A 20,386-nucleotide genomic window follows, 5' to 3' on the forward strand; every position below is an offset into this window, starting at 1 on the left:
GATAAAATTAAATAACCTTTGTACACGTTACTAAGTACTCCAGTCACCGCAAATCCTGAGGAATAAATCGAATCACAAAATCTGACCACCGCATAGGTCCATGAGTCCCATGACTACCGCCTCATAGGGTGGCTCAGTGTGCTGATTAATACAATATTTAATGTTCTTATTCGTAACTAAAATAACTTATGCTATTCCATCTCTGGAGAGTTTATCTGCATTGAAGTATGTATGCTACTTTATAAACGTAGGTGATGTAGTAAGTAGATTCTGTTCCGGTTTCAAAAACTAAAGGCTCATACATATAAATATTAATCTTGGTTTCCAAGTTGTTGGTCTGATTTGTTCGGATCGGCCGCAATCAGTTCACCACGAGACTTTAAATACGAAGACATTTGAATTATTTAATCCTTACCCAACTTTAGTGACTGTGTGACCTATTCATGCTTACCTACTGGTAAATTAAAACTACCTGACTATTCATAAGCACTTTTAAAAAGTTTACATGAATAAAAAAAACATTCTATTCTATTCTATTCTAATGACTTTCCAATATAATGTCTGTGTGACTTATCCAAGTTAAAAACTGTGTGAGAAACCCAATAAAACTAAGAAAACTACAATACGTCTAGCCAACTAATCTTAATGTAACAAAATTTATAAAATTAATTAAACACCTTGAAGACCAGAAAATAGAGCCAGATTAATGTTGGAAATTTAATTTTTGCTAGGAACTGTGTGTACTGAATTCTTTTTAGATAAGTGGTCATAGATACACTATTTCAAAGTCAAAACATTTATTCAAATTGGGTAACATTGTACACTTTTTGATCATTAATTGTTGAATTTGTAAAACAATAATGTAATGGTGATCATTAATTACTTAAACTTGAAACTAAAGCTACGAGGGTTCTAAACGCGCCCAGACCTGAGAATAGCCGACAAAAACTCAGCAACTATTTTTTTTAATTTATATTTTGTTTATTTGACTAACCAACAACAATGACGACTCGACTTTATTGTTCCTACGTTAAAAATCAATCTTACGAAAAATTTTAAGAAAAATTCTCGACATAAATTACAAACGTAAACTTAAAAAAAAAAGAGCAATCTATATAGTGTGTAATAATTACCTACGGATCACTACTACCGGTTTCACTAACAGCAATACCACGATGTTACAAGTTGAGCTGCACATTTTTCTTACCTACCCACTATCTCAAATATTATGTAGGTTACCAGGTTTTGTGGCATTGAATTTAACAAAAATAATGCCCTGTACAGTGTACATTCTATAACTTTAATAAAAAATAAATAAGTTAAAACAAAATTCATACACAATAAAACTAGGTATTTATATAAAAGAGACTATCGTAACTAAAAGATAGATAGCGTACAGGTTAACCATTGGCTAGTACAGATGAAATTCAGTAGGTAATAGGATTATGCTTACAAGTTAATAAGTAATAGTAAGATAGGTTTACGAATTGCAGGAAGACAATAATGTTACAATGACAGCAGTGGGTCAGTTGCGGATAAACTGTATCAAATATTATTACAATCTCAATTATTGTGATAGGCCGATTTTTAGGTATTCTTGTTGCAACAATGCATGATAGCTGATGAGTGATGGTGAGCATCAACCAATTATAGGTGATTACGATCGTGAACTGTTATTTTTCGAGCACGGTCGTCATGACTTCGAAGCATAAAATTACTAAACTGACAACGAAATATGTAGTTGAAAAAAAGACTGATGTGCAAAATTAAGCGGGCAGGGCTTAGTTCAAGACACAATTTAAATGTCATCAATAGATTAAATAAAATTCATTATAATAAAAATACACAGATGACAAAATATACATCATCGACATCATCATCATCATCATCAATCGATAGACGTTGGGGTGTCCTGGGGTGCTGGAGTGGCGACCTTGCACCGGAGGGAGCCGCACTGGCAACGTTGAAATATACATATTATGAGCTAAATAATATCGATGTACCTACTTAAAACTAACAGTTATTAATTTTGAATCGAAAGGTAATATATCGCTAAATCAGCAGATGCTAATTATCATCAAACATGTAATGTCTGAGTGACTTCCCTAACGGAACGACTGTGTGACTTCCTTAACGATAAATCAGAGTGACTACCCTATCTGAAAGACTGCGCGACTTTCTTAACGGAACGTCTGTGTGACATCCGTAACGAAACATCTGAGTGACATTCCTAACGGATAATCTGTATGACTTCTATAACGAAACATCTGAGTGACATCCCTATCTAAATGTCTGAGTGACTTCCCTAATGGAACATCTGTGTGAATTCCATAAAAAACATCTGAGTGACTTCTCAATATCTGTGTGACTTCCGTAACGAAACTTCTGAGTGACTTCCCTATCGAAATGTCTGAGTGACTTTCGAAAGTGACTTCCCCTAAAAATGTCATCGTCAAGAGTGAAATTAGATAAAAAACAATAGTAGGTAGAACTTATAGTTAAACGAAGCTCAACTCTACTTTAATTTAATTATACTACAGTCATTACATTAAGTATTACAGTAAATCTAGTAAGTATGATTAAAATACAGAAATCACGATTAAATTGAAATATTGGTCCATAAGTCCAAAATCCTAATTAATTAGTAATAAACTTTTATTATGAATAACTCATTAATTAAATAATAGTGTTATATAAAATTAGAAACTCCTTTAGTTTGATTTTATTATTTAATATGCAACTGAGACATGCCAGTAACATTACTCCTGTAATTTTATAAATTCAAAAAATCCCGATAAGTGACGAATGACATTCTTGCATTGCCAGAATTACTCCCCTACATGCTTTAGTCTGTATCAGTCCTGTTTCTTGTATCAATAATATTATGATTTTTGTTTGTAAGATGATTCTTATACTTTCTATCCTGACTGTTTTATTCTGTACCCGTGTTCTGTTCCTTATTCCTCATGGAAACTCATCATTGGACTAAAAATGCATTTGAAGTATGATGTCTGTCATATCCCTAGAGCATATCTGTGAGATCTTCCTAAAGAAGGGACTGTAGTAAATCGTAAAGAAGACTGTTTGACCGACGCAAATGGTCTTGGTGACCTGCGCATCGAGTCTGTGTGACCTACCCAACGGGGCTGTGTGACCTGCGCAAATAGTCTGTGTGATATGTGCAACGTGTGACATACATATGTGTCGCCTACCCAAATGGTGTGTGTGCCTCTGTGTGTACGTGTGTGTGTGTGTGTGAATCACTCCAACATAGTCTCTGTGTGATCTCTATTCTCTCCAACACAATGACTTGGATATGGAATCTATTTGACCTTCCCATGATAAATTGTTCGAGATGAATTAAAAGTACCTACAGTAAACTCTGCTAAAACAAGACCATAAGAATATAAAATTCAATAATCGTCCCCTGCAGATTTAAAAGGGATAGAAATGAAATCTCGTCTAAGTATGCATACTGTTTTTCTTAAGTTTATAGGTGTCATGCCCATGTAAAGTTCTTCCTAATGCAGAACTCTAGGAACGTCGAACGTCAGTTACTTACCCAGTTATTAACTTGATAATAATATAATAACGACCTTGAAAAATAACCCGTGATATGCTACAATGTCAAACCTAGCTTTTCTTGTGCAGTAGATATCTAAACCAATTTTAACTTCTTAAGTGACTGAGCCCAGTTCAGTGCTTTCTTCATACAAACGTAGGAGGGTAATTACTACATTATTTGATATGATATGCTCAAAACTAAGTATTACATCGGTTTGTCTTGCCATTATCTAGGTTTATTGATATATTAAACATTAAAAAAAATATTGATTTGAAAGTTCGAGCCTCAAAAGATTCCTATTTTAACACTAAATTTATGACAACTTTGGGCGTAAATAAATAATTAGGGTATGAAAATTCTAAAGCAAATTAACACTAGACATTAATTATTCATTAGTTGAAATATTCTATTTTGCGAACATACATTTAGTATTTTTGTTTTCTCAAAATACTTTTCCTATACCCTTGATTTCAGTAAAAATCATCGTGCTTCTCACCTTTCTCATACAATGTCAAGTGAAAAGCATACAGGTTAGGTCGAGCGTACTGCGCCACCTTAATAAAATGGTCTCATGAGTCATGACGTCAGCTGTTATAAACTTATCTGGATAGACAAGTACCTACCTACAATTTTGGATTGCAGATACAACGAAATCGTTTACATTTCATCAATTTCAAACACCCACCTACTGGTAATCAAATGTTACCATTATGTATTACCTAAATACTATAGCAAAACATTTAAAGTAATGATTAAAAGAGGAACATTAATAACAATTATGATTAGAAGTAGTTGATAACTTAATAAATCAACTGAATATTTTATATGGTATATGCTATTAATATGTAGGTACATATTTGTAATAAAATTAAGTATCAATCAAGTGAATACTGTTCGGTATTTCTCTTTTGTCAGGTGACTGATGGTGCGAAAGCGGGGATGTTATCTGAGTGCCGTGAGACACGGCCTTTCCAGGATGGCCGAATGTCAAAAACCACATCTCCATGGCTGCCATCATCATGAGGCATCCAGACTTATACAATGGATTGATTGTTATTTATATCTGGCGGGAATGGACTATGAGTCATATTTAATTGTTAACTATTTGAATCAACATATTTTGTGTCATGTTTAACATCTAGCTGATTTAATTGTTACGTTAATGATTTGTGACGTCACAGGAAGTATCATTTAGTTCAATCACTTTGCAATTTGTAAAATACTGGAAGTTAAATAATACCAACCTTTAAAATATGTCAGTTTTGCTGTCCTGTCAAATTAGTATAAAAAGCGTAGGTTTAATAAAAATGGCGGTCAATTGTGAGAATTAAGTCGAAGGCGCAAGCTATGCTTAAAAAATACAGTGAAGTGAAATTGGAAACTGACTATTATTGAAGACCATCCCTATACTTCTGCAACACTAGTTATGTTACGCTAGTGGTTTTCATGTGTGATAATTGGGAATTACAATGATTGTAATTAAAGATAGCTCATATCATTTAATAACACACGAATATTGTTAGTTCACATACTTGTGGCATGACTAATTTAGAGATACATTTCTCAAACAACAATTTTACTGCAACCAGCTTGTTGATTGGGGAAAATCTGCACTAATCATTGCTACAGTCTCAATTGTTTAGATGGTTTGAATTTGTGATATTCTTGGTGCAGTTTCAGCCAATTCCAATAGTGAGAGAGGCCAATCATAACACAGTAGTTACAGCTAACTAACTAAAGCAGTGGGCCCCCAGATCTAAAATTCTTTAAAATTAGAGTGTTTCATGCAGTTAACCATTTTAAAACTCAAACTTTAAAACTCCAAATTCAAGGTGCAAAACTTGCAAAATATCTTTTGTGTTTGAAGATTCCTTGCTTTTAGGTGTAGCATTTGCAGGCCCAGTAGTTAGTTGGGCCTAACAGTAGATAAAGGCAGAAAAGAGTAGGTGCCTGATATCTCATCAGAAACATTACAGTTAATTGTTTCAACTAGTCAAGGTGTGACTAGTTTCTTGGTAGTTTCTTAATTCTAGTTATCAAAGGAATCATGCAAAAACGTTCATTCTTATAAACTACTAATAAGATGCTAAACCTACACCTATATCATATATATGTATTATTATTCTATACACTCACCATCCAGAATAGTGCTTGTTTGTGTAGGATCAACATCAAGGGAAATTTTGTACTGCTCAATTGCTTTTTCCTTCTGTCCTAGCTTTTGAAATGTCTGTCCAAGTAGTTTATGAGCGGCTGCGTTATTCGATTTTTGGGTGAGATACTGTTCCACGTATTTCTGACAGCTTCCATAATCCCCCACCTCGAAATACAGCCGCGCAATGGAATATGCCCTAGTCTTGAACTGCAACAAATATAACAATAAGGCAGTGCTGTTTTGAATAATACTTATTGTAAAACAAAATCTATTTGATAAAGGATCTATCTTACATCTTTAGGTGACAATTTCAACATCAAACTCTCCACGTGTTTATCGACGTCCTTCTTGTTTCTATACATTTTAACAAACGGTCACTAATACAAAATCCTGAATCTATAGTAGAACACAATTATACAAAACTACGTGATTTACAAAGCAGATAAACTCTAAAATAGACCTCGTCATTATTTTAGCTCAAACGCGAAGTAAAATTTTTGACTTTCATTCCTGAGTTGCCTGTATTAAAACTTAATTTCCCCTCCCAGATACTCTGTCCATTATTTTATTACTAACTAAAACTAATCTTTGAACTAGAACAACTACAACTTTCTATACTAGGTGCATCTCAGTGTAAAACATTTTAGGAAATACTTTGCGTCCCACATTTGACATTGCCCTCATTTTGTTACAAAGACGAAGCCGCGGCCCGCGTGCGCGGGCCGCTTGTTCTAGTACAAGTTTGTACTTTGTATTATTGATGTGCTATATTGTCCCTTAACCACCTTATCACCTGTTTCGACGTCTGTCATCACCACATATTAATCTATGCATCACCACTAGATAACTGGAACCATGGGATTTAAACATGACAGTTGGCGTCAAACTAAAAAAAAATTAGCCACATCAGCCAATCTATTATTTTAGCAGTAAAGTTATTTTAAATTAAATTAAATAAATTAAATTAAAGTAAGGTGTGACCACGGTGTGACATTGTGTTATTCGTCCCGGTACGCTATTGCTTTTTACGTCAAACTTTTATTTCCCTCGATGTAAGAGCTCAGGAACATTATATTATGTAGTATTAAAGTAGATACCTATATATTTATTATATTATTATCCTGAGATTTTGCTAACTGATGCCAACTGAACTTTTATTATTAGTTATTATCAAATTCTCGTTTTAGGGTTCCGTACAGTGACGGAAAAGCATCCTAAGCAAAAGGAGGTTTAGTAGAGGAAACTGGTGCAAAGCGGAAACCATGCGGAAACCAAGGGCAGACTGATCAACCAATCAGTATTACGATTCACGAAATGCAGTCCGCTGACAGACACATGGATGGACGGACGGAAGGATAGATAGTGGAGTCTTAGTAATAGACTTCTGTTGGCACACTTTGGATACGGAACCTTAAAAAGAACTCATATGGTGTGATAATGCAAATATCACAGCTTCTTAATTCGAGTTCTTTAAATGAGGCCTGCCTTTTATTGCAAACATAAGTACTTATTTAAAAATATTTTTCGTTTAAAGAGGGATCGAAAAATGGTGACAAACAATTTCAAAGAGAAGTTTTGACTTTTTGATTAAGAGTTCGTAACAATTAAATCCAGATCGTTTCAAAATAATTTTTCATCCAAAATACCTCTGTTTTGGGAAAATATTTTAATTCTGGCAAGTAAGAGATTTCTAACTTTTCTGTTTTCTAATGATTTTAGTGTAAAGTTGGCTAACCTTAATTCTATAGGTTTAATTTGAAAAAGTAAACGTTGGGCTTGCTGGGTTTGCACGACTCGCGAAAAACTTTGCATGTAGGTAACGTTTGTACACGCTTGGCAAACCTCGGCAATGTCTACTGACTACTGTAATTTGGTTTGTCTGAGTTACCTTGTATGCCGGGGACCATCCGGGGACGGTCTACTACTAATAGCTAATAATATTAATACTATAAGCTACTTTTTGTCCTGGAAAATCAAAAGTTCCCACAGGTTTTTAAAAACCTAAATCCACGCGTGCGAAGCCGTGAGCCGTGAGCATCAGCTAGCTATATATATATATATATATATATATATATATATATATATATATATATATATATATGGGGTTACAGGAAAATAGGACACGATCCCGTTAAGGGGTTATAGTACAGTACCCGTAGTATAAGATTTTACTTCACACTAAACGTTGCTAGAATTCGAGAGTCGAAACACTTCTGCGTTATAGTAATCTGGATCTTAAGTGCCTTGTTTTAAAGCTCAAGTTTGTCTACACGTCTACAGCCAGCGCTCCAAGCGGAAACGTTACGAAATTAAAATCAGTGGCATTGAATTTTTGACTTCAATACAAGGCACTTTAGGTCGATTTTACTTTGATGTTATTGTGTTTCGATTTTCGAATTCTAGCAACGTTTGGTGAGACGTAAAATCTTATACTACGGGTACATGACATTAGCTATCTCAAACGACCCCTGAAGTACTTATGCAGAAGTGTAGGTATCGTTTTCGAGTTAGGTATTCATTTTTTAATTTTTTTCTAGGTAAAGGGATGTTTGCCTTGTACTTTTGACATGACTGTTGCATGAGTTAAAATGGCGCGTGTGGAGTCATTTTGTACGGACTATATGTTATGTAGTGTAGTCTAGTGTAGTGATTATATTATACTTTTTGATATAGGACACAGGTATACTCTTTGTTAGGCCAAGAGCCGTAAAACCAGTTAAAAAAAAGTATACTCTTTGAGTCTTTATATCCCAATTTTATCCAAGCTTTTTCCCTTGGATGAATGATGCTTTTTCCGTATGTAAAAACCATACGTAGTAGTACCACGTAGTAGTACTTGCAAATTCTTTGTACAAATAACACAGACTACAGTGTATAAAGACAAATAACTCCCCATGACAACGTCAAAATTCCACATCATAAAATCGGATTAAATCGATAGTATGATAAAATAAAAATCATTACAAAGTTATTGCTAGTGTTACATTACAGATCATCAAACTTAAAAAAAGTTATGTTTTTTTTAAAAGTGTGAACTGTGAAGCCAAAAATTATAATTAATGTACGAAGCGATATTATCATAGTTTCCTTCTATAACCTTTTCAAAATGAGTGATTCTGAATTAGGTTACGGTTCGTCATTTACCGTAGATTCTGTGAAAGTTATAGCAGAAAGTGTTGGTATTGGGAGTCTAGTTGACGACGCCGCTAAAGAGTTGGCTGACGATGTTTCATACCGCCTGAAAATAATCGTACAAGATGCTATGAAGTTCATGCAGCACTCTAAACGACAGAAATTATCCATTACTGACATTGACCATGCATTAAAAGTTCAAAATATTGAGGTATATACATTATTATATTGTGGCTTGGACATGACATACAGATTAACGCGATACTTATTAATAATTATTATATGCTTAATTATGTGTAATGCTTATAGTTCTCTGTATTTTAGCCACAGTATGGATTTATCCAACCTGACTCATTGCCATTCAGATTTGCATCAGGAGGTGGTAGAGAATTACATTTTATTGAGGAGAAAGACATTGATTTGTCTGAGATACTGTCTGCACCGCCTCCAAAAATACCACTCGATGTTTCCCTCAGGGCTCATTGGTTGAGTGTTGATGGCGTACAGCCTACAGTTCCAGAAAATCCTCCTCCATTATCCAAAGAGGCACAAAAATTGGAATCAGTGGATCCTATTACAAAACTGAGCAAACCGGCTAATAAAGATTCTGCTGGTATGTAGTAGTTGCCTGGGTTCATCACTGTTTTTTCAATGCCCAGGTCTTTCTTCTCTGCTTTTTAAGTGATTTCAATTCAAAGCAATTTCTAGACCAATAAAAAAATGCAGCATGTGTAGTATCAGTGTGGTTGTAAATGCCTAAATTTTCATGTGATGATTTTAAAATTTTTTTGGCAATTTATATAGACCCTGAAAAGTTAGACCAAAGATTTGTAATGCAATTTCTTGGCAAAAGATCCATATTTTTTACCTCTAGGACTTAAACTAATTCAACTATAAAGTTTTTTTTACCATTGCAGGTAAACCAGTATGTGGCAAAGCAGCTCGATTGAAAGCATCAGAGTCTGTACATGTCAAACAACTGGCCACACATGAGCTCAGCGTGGAACAGCAGCTGTATTATAAAGAAATCACGGAAGCTTGTGTTGGAAGTGATGAAGGAAGACGTGCAGTATGCATTTTCATTTTTAACATTTTAAAAATACCTCTTAAATAATAATTTTACTTCCTTATATATATTATTATAATATTATATATTCCTTATTATAATATTAGTTTAGATTTATAATGAACTTGTTACTAGGCTAACTAGTTCATTATAACTCTTTAATTTTCCAGGGTAAAAAGTCGTCTCTGTAAGTAGACTTCAGGATGCAAGCTATCTCTGTACAAGTATATGATGCCCACAACTTTGTCCATGTGGATTTTGGTTTATTAAAAATCATTTAGGAACTGTTTGATTTTCCTGGGTAAAATGTAGCATTTGTGTACAAGCTCTAAAAACTATCTAACTATTGGTGAAAACATGAATAAAATCCATTCAGGATTTTTTTGCTTAGTGCTTCCAGACACACAGTGTGGTCAGCTTACCTTTGTTTGTATTACATACAGAGAATGTTTGTTTCAGGAAGCTCTGCAGTCTCTGGCATGTGACCCTGGTCTCCACGAGATGTTGCCAAGGATGTGCACATTTATCTCAGAAGGGGTTAAAGTCAATGTGGTGCAAAATAATTTAGCCCTTCTCATTTATTTGATGAGGATGGTGAAAGCTATGCTTGACAACCAGTCATTGTATTTGGAGAAATATGTAAGTGAACTATATCATTTTCATGTTGCAATTTAGTTACTACTGAAATCTAGAATGTATTTTTCAGCATTAACATGCTTACTTATTCTAGGTTTTAATTGATTTAAGTTAATTAATTCCTTAAACAAGATTTTAAAACCTATATTTTTGTGATAAGTTAGTTTAGACTTTAATCTTATAACCGGAACCCAGTATTATTTAAATATTGAAACACTAAAGTGCACCACAACTACACTTACAGTCAACTAACACTGTTAGCATATTATTATTATTTGTAATAGACTAAGCAGCTTTCACTGATGCGTCTGTACCGGAAGTGCTTCAGCTTTTGGATTTTGATATGAGCTAAAATGTGAGCCGATTAGATTGCTCGCTAGTATGTATTAATTAAGGAGCTGGCATACAAACCAGTGTAATTACTCTTCTGATCAAAACAATTTTTTTCTTTAATCTGGATGTTTTTGACCAACTAAATTCAAATCTAACTTATTGCCAAGCAAAATGGCCTGAAACGGCTGAAAATGAGTTTGAAAGTTCATAATTTATGCTTTCCAACCAATCTTTATGGATCTGACAGCTGCTGGGGCTTCATATTATTGTGCCATACTCAAGTTTGCTTCTTACTATTCACAACAAATTTCTTAAAACCTTTTAACTTTTAGCTACACGAGTTGATCCCATCAGTGTCAACGTGTATAGTGGCCAGACAGCTGTGTATGAGACCAGAGGTGGACAACCATTGGGCGCTGCGAGACTTTGCTGCAAGACTCATGGCACAGATTTGCAAGACCTTCAATACTTCCACCAACAACCTACAGACTAGAGTCACTAGGTACATTATCACTAAGCTTTTTTTCTAAACCAACTTTTTTTATTAATATACAGTACGCGGGCGAAAGTGATAAACATCGACCTTTAGAAAGAGACAGTCGGCAAATTTCGGCTTCGTAGAGCGTTATCTCTGTCGCACGAAATACTAGTAGTCCAGTATCTATTAGGAGCCAAGCCCTCCCTAAAGGGGGCTAAACCCTTCTCATTCTGATAGGAGACCCATGCTCAGTAGTGAGCCGGCGATGAGTTGATAATAATGATGATGAAGGCTCACATGCTTGATACATGAGGTGGACAATAATTGGGCGCCGCAAGACGTGCCGTATAGACGATTAATATAGTAAATTGTAGTACTGACCTATTTTAGACTTGAATAAATAAGTTTTCATTTCTATAACATGTAAATGCACAAAAGTTTGTTCACAGGTTATTCTCGAAAGCTTTGCAGTGTCCATCTCAGACCAATGATGAAAGCGGCCCCTCAATGGTTGCATCTATGAAAGAGTCTGAAAAGACTCCACTGGCTTCCCTATATGGTGCAGTTCAAGGTTTAGCTGAACTTGGACCTGAAGTTGTGAAGGTAACATGATCAAAATAAGATATTGTATTAAAATTACTTAATTAGTCCGGCATGATCTGTCTTTTCTCGTTTCGAAAAATTTTCTTTCATACAAACCTTGTCCTGACAAATAAACACAACATAAAAAGAATTTATCAATTTGGTGGAAGTCGTTTGGTAGCTATGCGCGTACATACATTTTGGAAATTAATTTTTGTTTATATAGATTGTTATATGCTTCACAGACGCATAAACTGTGATATTCTTTGTTTGCCAAAAAAAACCGACTATTCTAAACTCCCGGCAAAGCGCGTTTCATTTTTGCACTGTGAGTAATGTTTGAAACTAGACACACTGGCCGTGGCACAGGGCCGTATTTTATCGAGATTCTTGAAAGAGACCTTCGAGCTATGGACATCGGTCGATTGTAATGAGAAGTAATATTTAATATGTGTAGGTATTCATCCTGCCGCGCGTGCGCTGGCTGGGCGAGCGCGTGGAAGGCGCGCTGAGCGGCATCGGCGGCGCGGACCGGCTCGCGGCTGGCAACCTCAAGCACCAGCTGCTCAAGGTGCTGGCGCCCGTCGTGCGGCAGCACCGCCAGCCGCCCGACCTGCCCGACGAGTACAAGTGAGAGACGAGTTGTTGCTATGTGCCTCGCGGATAGGCGCTTTTTGATTTCCTTTCATTTTGAACTTGAGAAATGTAGATTAACACACCCATAGTACTATCAAATGATTCCGTAGACGAGCGCTAGTTCATAAATGTCATCAAATGTTTAGCGACCTGAAATAACGAGTGTGTAACCCCCCCAGACGCGAGTACGGCTACCTCGGCCCCAGCCTGCAGCAGATGGTGAGCAAGCTGCGCTCGTCGCCGTCGAGCGGCAGCTCGGGCGGCGCAGTGGCTATGGTGTCGTGCACGCCGCCGCTGCTGCCCTCGCCCTCCCCCGCGCCCGCTCCCGCGCCCCTCGTCGTGCAGCACACGTCACAACCGCACTCCAAGACCATCGGTAAGCGACTTCTTTGCACCTAAGATCAGATAGTGAACAAGTTTCAGGGGATCGTCGCGCCCACCGAGTAGTAAGCAATTGAGAACTAATGATCGAATTTTCTCCTCAAACGTAAGTCACAGCTTTGAGCGCGGGGCGCGGTGAGCACGGCGCTTCTTATTGGCTCGTTCAAGGTCAGCTACACGCAGCTATGAATGGAACTACGACAATAGGGCTGCGCGGCAAAATTTATATCGATAAAGTTCAATAAACATTTACCAGTATTGGATAGTATATAAAAACATTTTATTCAGCCGATATAATATTGATATTTTTTTGTCTGTCTGTCTTTCTGTTCATTAATTACGCTGAAACTTCCGAACGGATTTAAATAAAATTTGGCATATTTTTAGCTAATTTCGTTGTCTGTCATGTCTGTCAACAAACCTATAGGATACTTCCCGTTGACCTACAATCATGAAATTTGGCAGGTAAGTCACACGTTAGGGGAAAAATAAAAAACCACAAATTCCCGGTTTTCGGATTTATTCCTTTACTTGTGCTATAAGACCTACCTACCTGCTATAGGTTTTCTTAACAGACACGACGTCGGACGGACGGACGAACGGACAGACAGGTTCCTTTTTCCTTTTGAGGTACGGAACCCTAAAAACTGCATTAAAATAGTTATGCTACGGTCTAATCCTCATTTATGTAGCCCAGGAACATTACCGATAATGTATCAATTTAATTTATCGATAGTTAGACGGAGTGTCACTAGTTACATGTGGAAGAATAAAAACGAGACGGTGCTATGTAAAGCTGCATGAGATAGTACGAGACGACACGTAATTTTAAAATACATCAACGGGTTCCATTTTATTTTTGTTTTTAATTATTATTACATAACTAAACGTAACTACGAAATGTTATGCCATCCTTTGCATAGCCGGAGGTTGGACTTTTCTTCCCACACCATTTAATACTACAAAAAGGCATGTTTTAACTTGTTTTTCTATTTATTTCTGTCGCTCGATTTCCGTGTATACTCGGAACGTGACTGAGGGCGACTAAGGTACAACTACAAATACATTGCGTTTGTAGTCATACGACAAACGCTTGGCGCGTGAGGGGGCAGGCTATGATCAGTCAAGTATAAACCTCTGTGGTCGCGCCCGTGCCTCATAGCACACATGGCAGCACATCCACCCTATCCAGCTAGCCCATTTTGTCACTTGTAAGGCACGATGGCAATACAACCTAAATTAGCTGACAACGGCCATTACCAACCGCGAATCAATAACGCTCTCACACGGCGCGATGTAGTAGACGGTATGTCAAGTTGTAACGATTTCTTCTTCTTCTACTCTTTATTTAACCCTATGAATCAAATCGGTATCAGTCCTATTGCCCAATCAGCACAATACACTTCGCCAATCTCAAGTAACTTGAAATTGGCGAAGTGTAAAGTGTATTGTGTAAGAAGGAAAGGTGATTGGCCGGTAAAAATGTGCCATTCACATCTTGGGACACTGTTCACTGGGCACAAAAACATATGTGGATAAAATACGGAATAATGACCGTCAAAATTTCTAGCAACTATAATAACATGCACCTGAAAAGAAGATCTAGCAAAAGAACTACATTCAATTGGGTATTTTACTCTTTTTTGAAAAGTGTCTTAATTTGACCCTAAAGTGATAATTAACTACCAAACAATTAACAAAAATTTAATTCTATCGATGAGTGCAATAAAAATGCATTTAAATTTTACATGTCAAATTTTGCCACGAAAACGCTACCCCCGCCATCTTTTTAGGTTCATGAGCTGTCATGAACCTAAAAAGATGGCGACTCATTGGTAAGCAACGGTGTTTTCTTAGTGAAATTTAAATCCATGTGACGTCACACTCGGAATCAACATAACGGCTACGGTATCATGTGTTTTGGAATTTTGTAGAACAGATTAATTCAATTCAATTCCCAATTATTGGCTTTTAGGTGTGCCAACTGAGCAGAGATTGTTTCGCCAGTGTCACGTTTATAGAGAAGGCACGAAAGAAGAACATATTAAAAAAGTGAAATCTTTCAAATGAATTATAAAATTCATTATATAATTTCATAAACTGAAATTTACATTTTTCGATTGTTTATTGTTAATACTTTCTTGTTTATACATTTTTAGATTTTCTCGCTTGGTGTGAAATACCGTATTGATTAATTGGTTGTTAATAGAATCTGTGGCGAGTCGCAACGTGGTGATAACGTCGTCCGCGCCGCAGTCGCCCGCGCCCTCCACTCCGCCGCCGCAGAAATTCGTCATCGTGGCGTCGCAGCAAAAGAATCAGGTATTTGGGAAAAACTACTTTTTGAAAACACTAGCTGAGCCTGAGGCTTTCCTGGTTGGAGTTGGAGAAAATGCTTTCTTAGTGGAGATCTAGTAGATAGCTTATGCCCGCGATCTCGTTTGTATGGATTTAATTTTTTAAGAATCCCCTGGGAATTTCCCAGATAAAAAGTAGCCTTGTTACTCTCTAGGTTTAACAAAAAAACACGTCGATCCGTTGCTTCATTGCGGCGTGATTGAAGGGCAAACCAACAAACACGCTTTCGCATTTATAATATGGGTAGTTTAAGCTTATTGTTCCTAGTATTTCTTGCGGCTTGCAGACAGCCTGGCACACTCAGTAGATTTATTCAATTAACAATCACATTTTTTTAACTTGGATTTTGAATGTTTGTCAGACCCAGCCAGCTAGCAGTGCAGGTCACATCGTCGTGCACAGCTCTCAGCCGACCATAGTTCGCAGTCAAAACGTGAGTTAACCATTATACTACGGTACATTACGAGAATGTATACAAGCAAACGTATGCATGATGTAGAATAGAATAGAATAGAATAGAATGTTTTTTTATTCATGTAAACTTTATAAAAGTGCTTATGAATAGTCAGGTTTAATTTACCACTGGTTCGGAATGCCGTTCCTACATAGTTGTAGTTGATTTTATAATATTGTGATTTGATATGTTGTGGTTATTATGTTAGATTTGATATATTGTTTACGATTTACTACAAATCCCGGACTGCATTACAGCGGCGCTGCGTAGCGCTCTAGCGTCACAAAGCGTCTAAATATTATTTCAGTCATTACGTAAGGTACATGTCGCACTAGAGCGGCGCTGCACAGTTCGTCGCTGCGCGTAATGTTTTGACGCGAATCGACGCGTTTCTTTTTCGTGCACTTTTACAGCATGCTCATTTTTAGTAATTCAAGAATGCTTACAAAACTAATTTGAAATCCAATGATGTCATGATTGGTTGTGTGGTAGGTACCTATGTTTATTTCATTTTGTATTAGTTGAATTTAATGTATCAGTATTGCGAATGTAATGTAAAGGTCAGGGCGAATCGATTTATCGATTCTTAAACTGTTATAATCCGGCTGGTGTATAGAATATGTTGTTTTTTTTTAATCTGTACAACATGCATCATGCAAAACGGTGTTATGATTTTTATTACAAATCCTGCATTAAGCCGCGTTTTCACGGTACGAGCGCGTTCGGACCGAGTCGCACTCGGATGCACTCGGATGACTACTCGTATCATGTAAACACGCAATCCGAGTGCACTCGGACGTCGAAGTGGACTCGGACGGTGTTCTATTATTACGAGCATACTCTTATAAAATAAATAAAAACAATATGGCGTCAAATGAAAAACAAGCGTCTAACATGAAAAAAAAGTGGAGTGAACGTGATACGTTGAAGTTTGTAGAATTGTATAAAGAAGAAGAAGTTTTATGGAATATTAAATTAAAAAATTATAAAAATAAAGATGCTAGGTACGCAGCAATACAGCGCATCATAAGAAATTTTAATTTAGATGGTCTTACTTTGCAAGACATTAACTCAAAAATTAATAACATACGAAGTACGTACAGTCAAGAAAAGCTAAAGATCAAAAAACCGTTAGGTACTGGATCATTGCAAGCAGAAAATAATGAAAAATAACGATACTCGGACGCTATTGAACTCGTAACGTGTCAATTATAATCCGAGTGCACTCCTATACGGTATTGCTCGTACGAGCGCACTCGGCCCGAACGCGCTCGTACCGTGAAAACGCGGCTTTATTACAAAGAAAAGCAAGGTTTGTTGCATTTTTTACAAGCCAATCAGTTCTTGCAAGCATTAATTTATTCAATTGTATTAATTTCCAGCCATAACAATTCGTTCGGACCTTACTATGCGTAATGTAGTTAGGTGGGAGTATAGTTTAGTATGTATCGTAAATGGTAGTTAGTGTACGTCGGTGGTGTTTGTCCTTTGTAGTCGGTGGTGGTGACGAGTGGGCCAGCGGGTGCGGCTCCGCCACAGAAGGTGGTAATGGTGGGCGTGCCTCCGCCCGCGCACCCGCCTCACCAACCACACCAAACGCCCGTCGCAACCGGGGTTAGCCAGGTGAGTTATGTACCTGCCCCAAAACTCAGCAAATATGGCGCCTACCATCGGGGAAGCCGGTATGCTTCTTACCTTTTCCGTGTTAGATTTGTAAGCCTTTAAATCATAAAGACCGCGAGAACGCTATGCCCTAGTCCTAGTTATTTCACTGACGACTTTAAATCGACATAATCGATACGTCAAACGTCGATTCTGTGAAATAACCGAAATTTTTCGCATGACTATAATCGCATGTATTGTGCTTGCGTTTTCGATTTAATTGCGATTTCTTTTATGTATTCCCTCGCGAAATATCTGAATTGTTCTGAAAGTTTTCAGCCAATGAGATCTCTTTTGTTCTGCATTTATAACAAGTAGAAAGGTAATTTCAATGTGAGAAATTGGGAAAAAATCTCCCATCTACAAATACTTTTTTATACCTGTTTTTTCGTCAATGAGTGTGCCGCGTGAAGTATTTTGTGATATGCCCGCTAGAATAATGATCCACCTTACAGTTCAGACTTGACCCAGTGTGATTTTTTTACTTACCAGCATTAAAAATTGCTCCGTGGAAGAATGATGATGAAGCCGTTGATGAATTCAGACGGTTGTTTTTCGACCTTCTACAAGATTTTTTAAATATTTTGAAAGCTGTTTTAGTCAAATCTATAAACGTATACAGGCGGAAGAGTAAATAAAATTCTCTCAGTAAATTAAGTTTTTTCAACTTTATAGACTAGCGCTTGGCTGCAATAAGACCTGCTGGCAAGTGATGAGGCAGCCTGAGTTGGAGCGCACTTGCCTAGAAGATGCCTATTCACTGTTTACTTGAAGGTACCTAGATTAAAAGAAGGGCAAAAGTGATTAAGGAAGGGCGTTACAGATCCTAGCGGTTCGAATTAGAAACGAGGAAGCAAATCGCTTAGTAAGTGCCCGAAAAATTTCGACTACGTACGGATGCAAACCTTGACGATTGACAATAATCTGTTGAATTGTTCGTAGGCGCCAGTGTCGGTGGTGGCCAAGCCGGTGTTTGCACGCGGAGGCTCGGCGCCGCAGCCGCCGCCCGAGCTCGATGACCTCTCGCACCTCGCCTGACGGCCGCGCACCTTCAGCTTCGTCATCAAGGAGATCCGCAAGAAGGACTCATGATGGACTCTGCTGCTAGTCCACACTTTTTATACAATCGACCAGATGCGTCACCGAGCAAAACGCTGCGCTAACTGTACTACTAGACCTATTTAATAATATCGACTCTTTATTTAAAAGAAGTATCAAATAAAAAACCTGGTCAAGTGCGAGTCGGATTCGCAAACGAAGGGTTCCGCACTTTCGTACAAGAAATCTCAGACCGATTCACGGTTTTCGGATTTTTCCCTTGTTGCTATAATAATACCTGCCAAATTTCATGATTCTAATTCAATGAGAAGTGCCGTATAGGTTTCTTGACAGATAGACGGACAGACAACGAAGTGATCCTATAAGGGTCCTATCCTTTTGGGGTACGGAACCCTAAAAATATACATTAAATTTCTACAGTAATATATTGTCTTCACATTAACCGATTTAAATAGTTTTTTAATGAAGTAAGTAAATATTTATTAAAGGAGACTGATCAGTTTTGGGCCCAGGTCTTGGGCTAGTCTTGTTACAGAAAATAAAATTGTAAAAATCCTTTATTTTATTATAAACCAAAATCACAAAAAATATTTGAATTTACAGCTATTGCTAAATATAAAAAAAACTATTAATAGGTCTGTGTTTTTTTCGAGATCATTACTATAATTGTATAGTGGGATGGTGTACAGTAGGATTTGGTATTATTTTATGTTGGATTATTTTATGTACTTAAAGGAAACCAATTTAAACACTTCACTACTCGTCTAATTAATATTACTTGATTGACAATTGCAAAAATATTGCTCAAATAACACATCCTAACAATGGATTTGAGCCCATATATTTTGATTATGTCATTGTCACTCAAACTGAAACTAAAGCAGTCTAAAAGAGAAATTTTTATGTAACATATGACACTAATTTGGAACTTGTAACGGTTTATCAATTTCTGGGCCCAACGACGTATGGGATGGTCGATCTCCTTTCATTATAAAAGAACCACAAAAATGAGAAATAATGATTGATTCCATACATTTCTTCCTAAAGTAAACTTTATTTCAATACGACTAACACAAGTGGATAGATAGACGTTTGAATAAAAATAATTTAGTACCTACTTGTTTTATTTTTCAAAACGACCAAAAATTGATTTATTACTTTCTATTGTATTTTATTGTTGTAACAGACTACAATCGATTTGTCAAATAATTTAAAAATGATTTTACGGTCGTTACGCAGAAATAGCTTTTTATGCAATTAATAACATTAGTCTTTATTTAAGTAAAATATCTAAGTAATAAAATTTGTTCAAAAATACTAAGTGTGTTATTTCTTCCTTACTAGGGGTTTCATTTATTAGTTAAAAGTTTTAAACTTTTAATAAAAACAAAATATAATATAGGATTATTGACCTACGAACCATTCCATTCAATTTGACAAAAACTGGTGAATCTATGATGAAAATGAAAAGACAGATTATAAGCCTACTAATAAAAAAAAATACTGCTTCTTAATTATATTCCGTACAAAATTACTCTTCACGCGCCATTTTATTTCTGGGTCAACTGTCATGTCAAAAGTACGGTGCACCTTTATGACTAAAATCGTGAAAAATGGCGCGTCAGGAGTTAAGTTTTACGAGTTAAACATGATTTATCATAGAGAGAGATATCATATATGAGAGAGAGCCAGCGCGTGCCAGACCTTCATTATATTTTTCTTATTTCTTACTAGCTGTTGCCCGCGACTTCGTCCGCGTCCCGCGGGAACTGTCTTTTCCCGTAGATTTGCCAAAAACTTTCTTTCATACAAACCTTGTCCTAACAATTATAAATACTTACTACAAAAAAAAGAATTACCCAATTTGGTGCAGTCGTTCGGAAGTTCTG

The 20,386-nt window shown here is 36.6% G+C and overlaps 2 protein-coding genes across 4 annotated transcripts in view; one reads left to right on the forward strand and one right to left on the reverse strand.

The window, feature by feature from the left end:
- Positions 1–6,244, reverse strand: part of LOC117997033 (E3 SUMO-protein ligase RanBP2-like) — a 33,886-nt gene extending 27,642 nt beyond the window's left edge. For both annotated transcript variants that reach the window (XM_069498226.1, XM_034985201.2), the window contains exons 1-2: positions 6,014–6,244; positions 5,702–5,927 (exon numbers count right to left, since the gene is read on the reverse strand). In XM_069498226.1, the coding sequence (XP_069354327.1) occupies positions 5,702–5,927; positions 6,014–6,082 (295 nt within the window). In that variant the 5' untranslated portion in view covers positions 6,083–6,244. The remainder of the gene's footprint in view (positions 1–5,701; positions 5,928–6,013) is intronic.
- A 2,362-nt stretch (positions 6,245–8,606) lies between these two features.
- Taf6 (TBP-associated factor 6) lies at positions 8,607–19,808 on the forward strand. 2 transcript variants are annotated; one of them, XM_069498224.1, is made up of 12 exons: positions 8,608–9,063; positions 9,177–9,465; positions 9,770–9,921; positions 10,378–10,557; positions 11,220–11,389; positions 11,815–11,968; positions 12,405–12,577; positions 12,763–12,959; positions 15,174–15,286; positions 15,684–15,755; positions 17,271–17,399; positions 18,381–19,808. In XM_069498224.1, the coding sequence occupies exons 1-12, from the start codon at positions 8,827–8,829 to the stop codon at positions 18,474–18,476; spliced, it is 1,962 nt and encodes a 653-aa protein (XP_069354325.1). In that variant the 5' UTR covers positions 8,608–8,826; the 3' UTR covers positions 18,477–19,808. The 2 variants fall into 2 exon arrangements, with proteins under 2 accessions (XP_069354326.1, XP_069354325.1); XM_069498225.1 differs by lacking the exon at positions 17,271–17,399 and having other exon boundaries at positions 8,607–9,063.
- The last annotated feature ends 578 nt before the right edge of the window (positions 19,809–20,386 follow it).

Source organism: Maniola hyperantus, chromosome 4 (genome assembly GCF_902806685.2).
Source record: "Maniola hyperantus chromosome 4, iAphHyp1.2, whole genome shotgun sequence".
Lineage (NCBI taxonomy): Eukaryota > Metazoa > Arthropoda > Insecta > Lepidoptera > Nymphalidae > Maniola > Maniola hyperantus.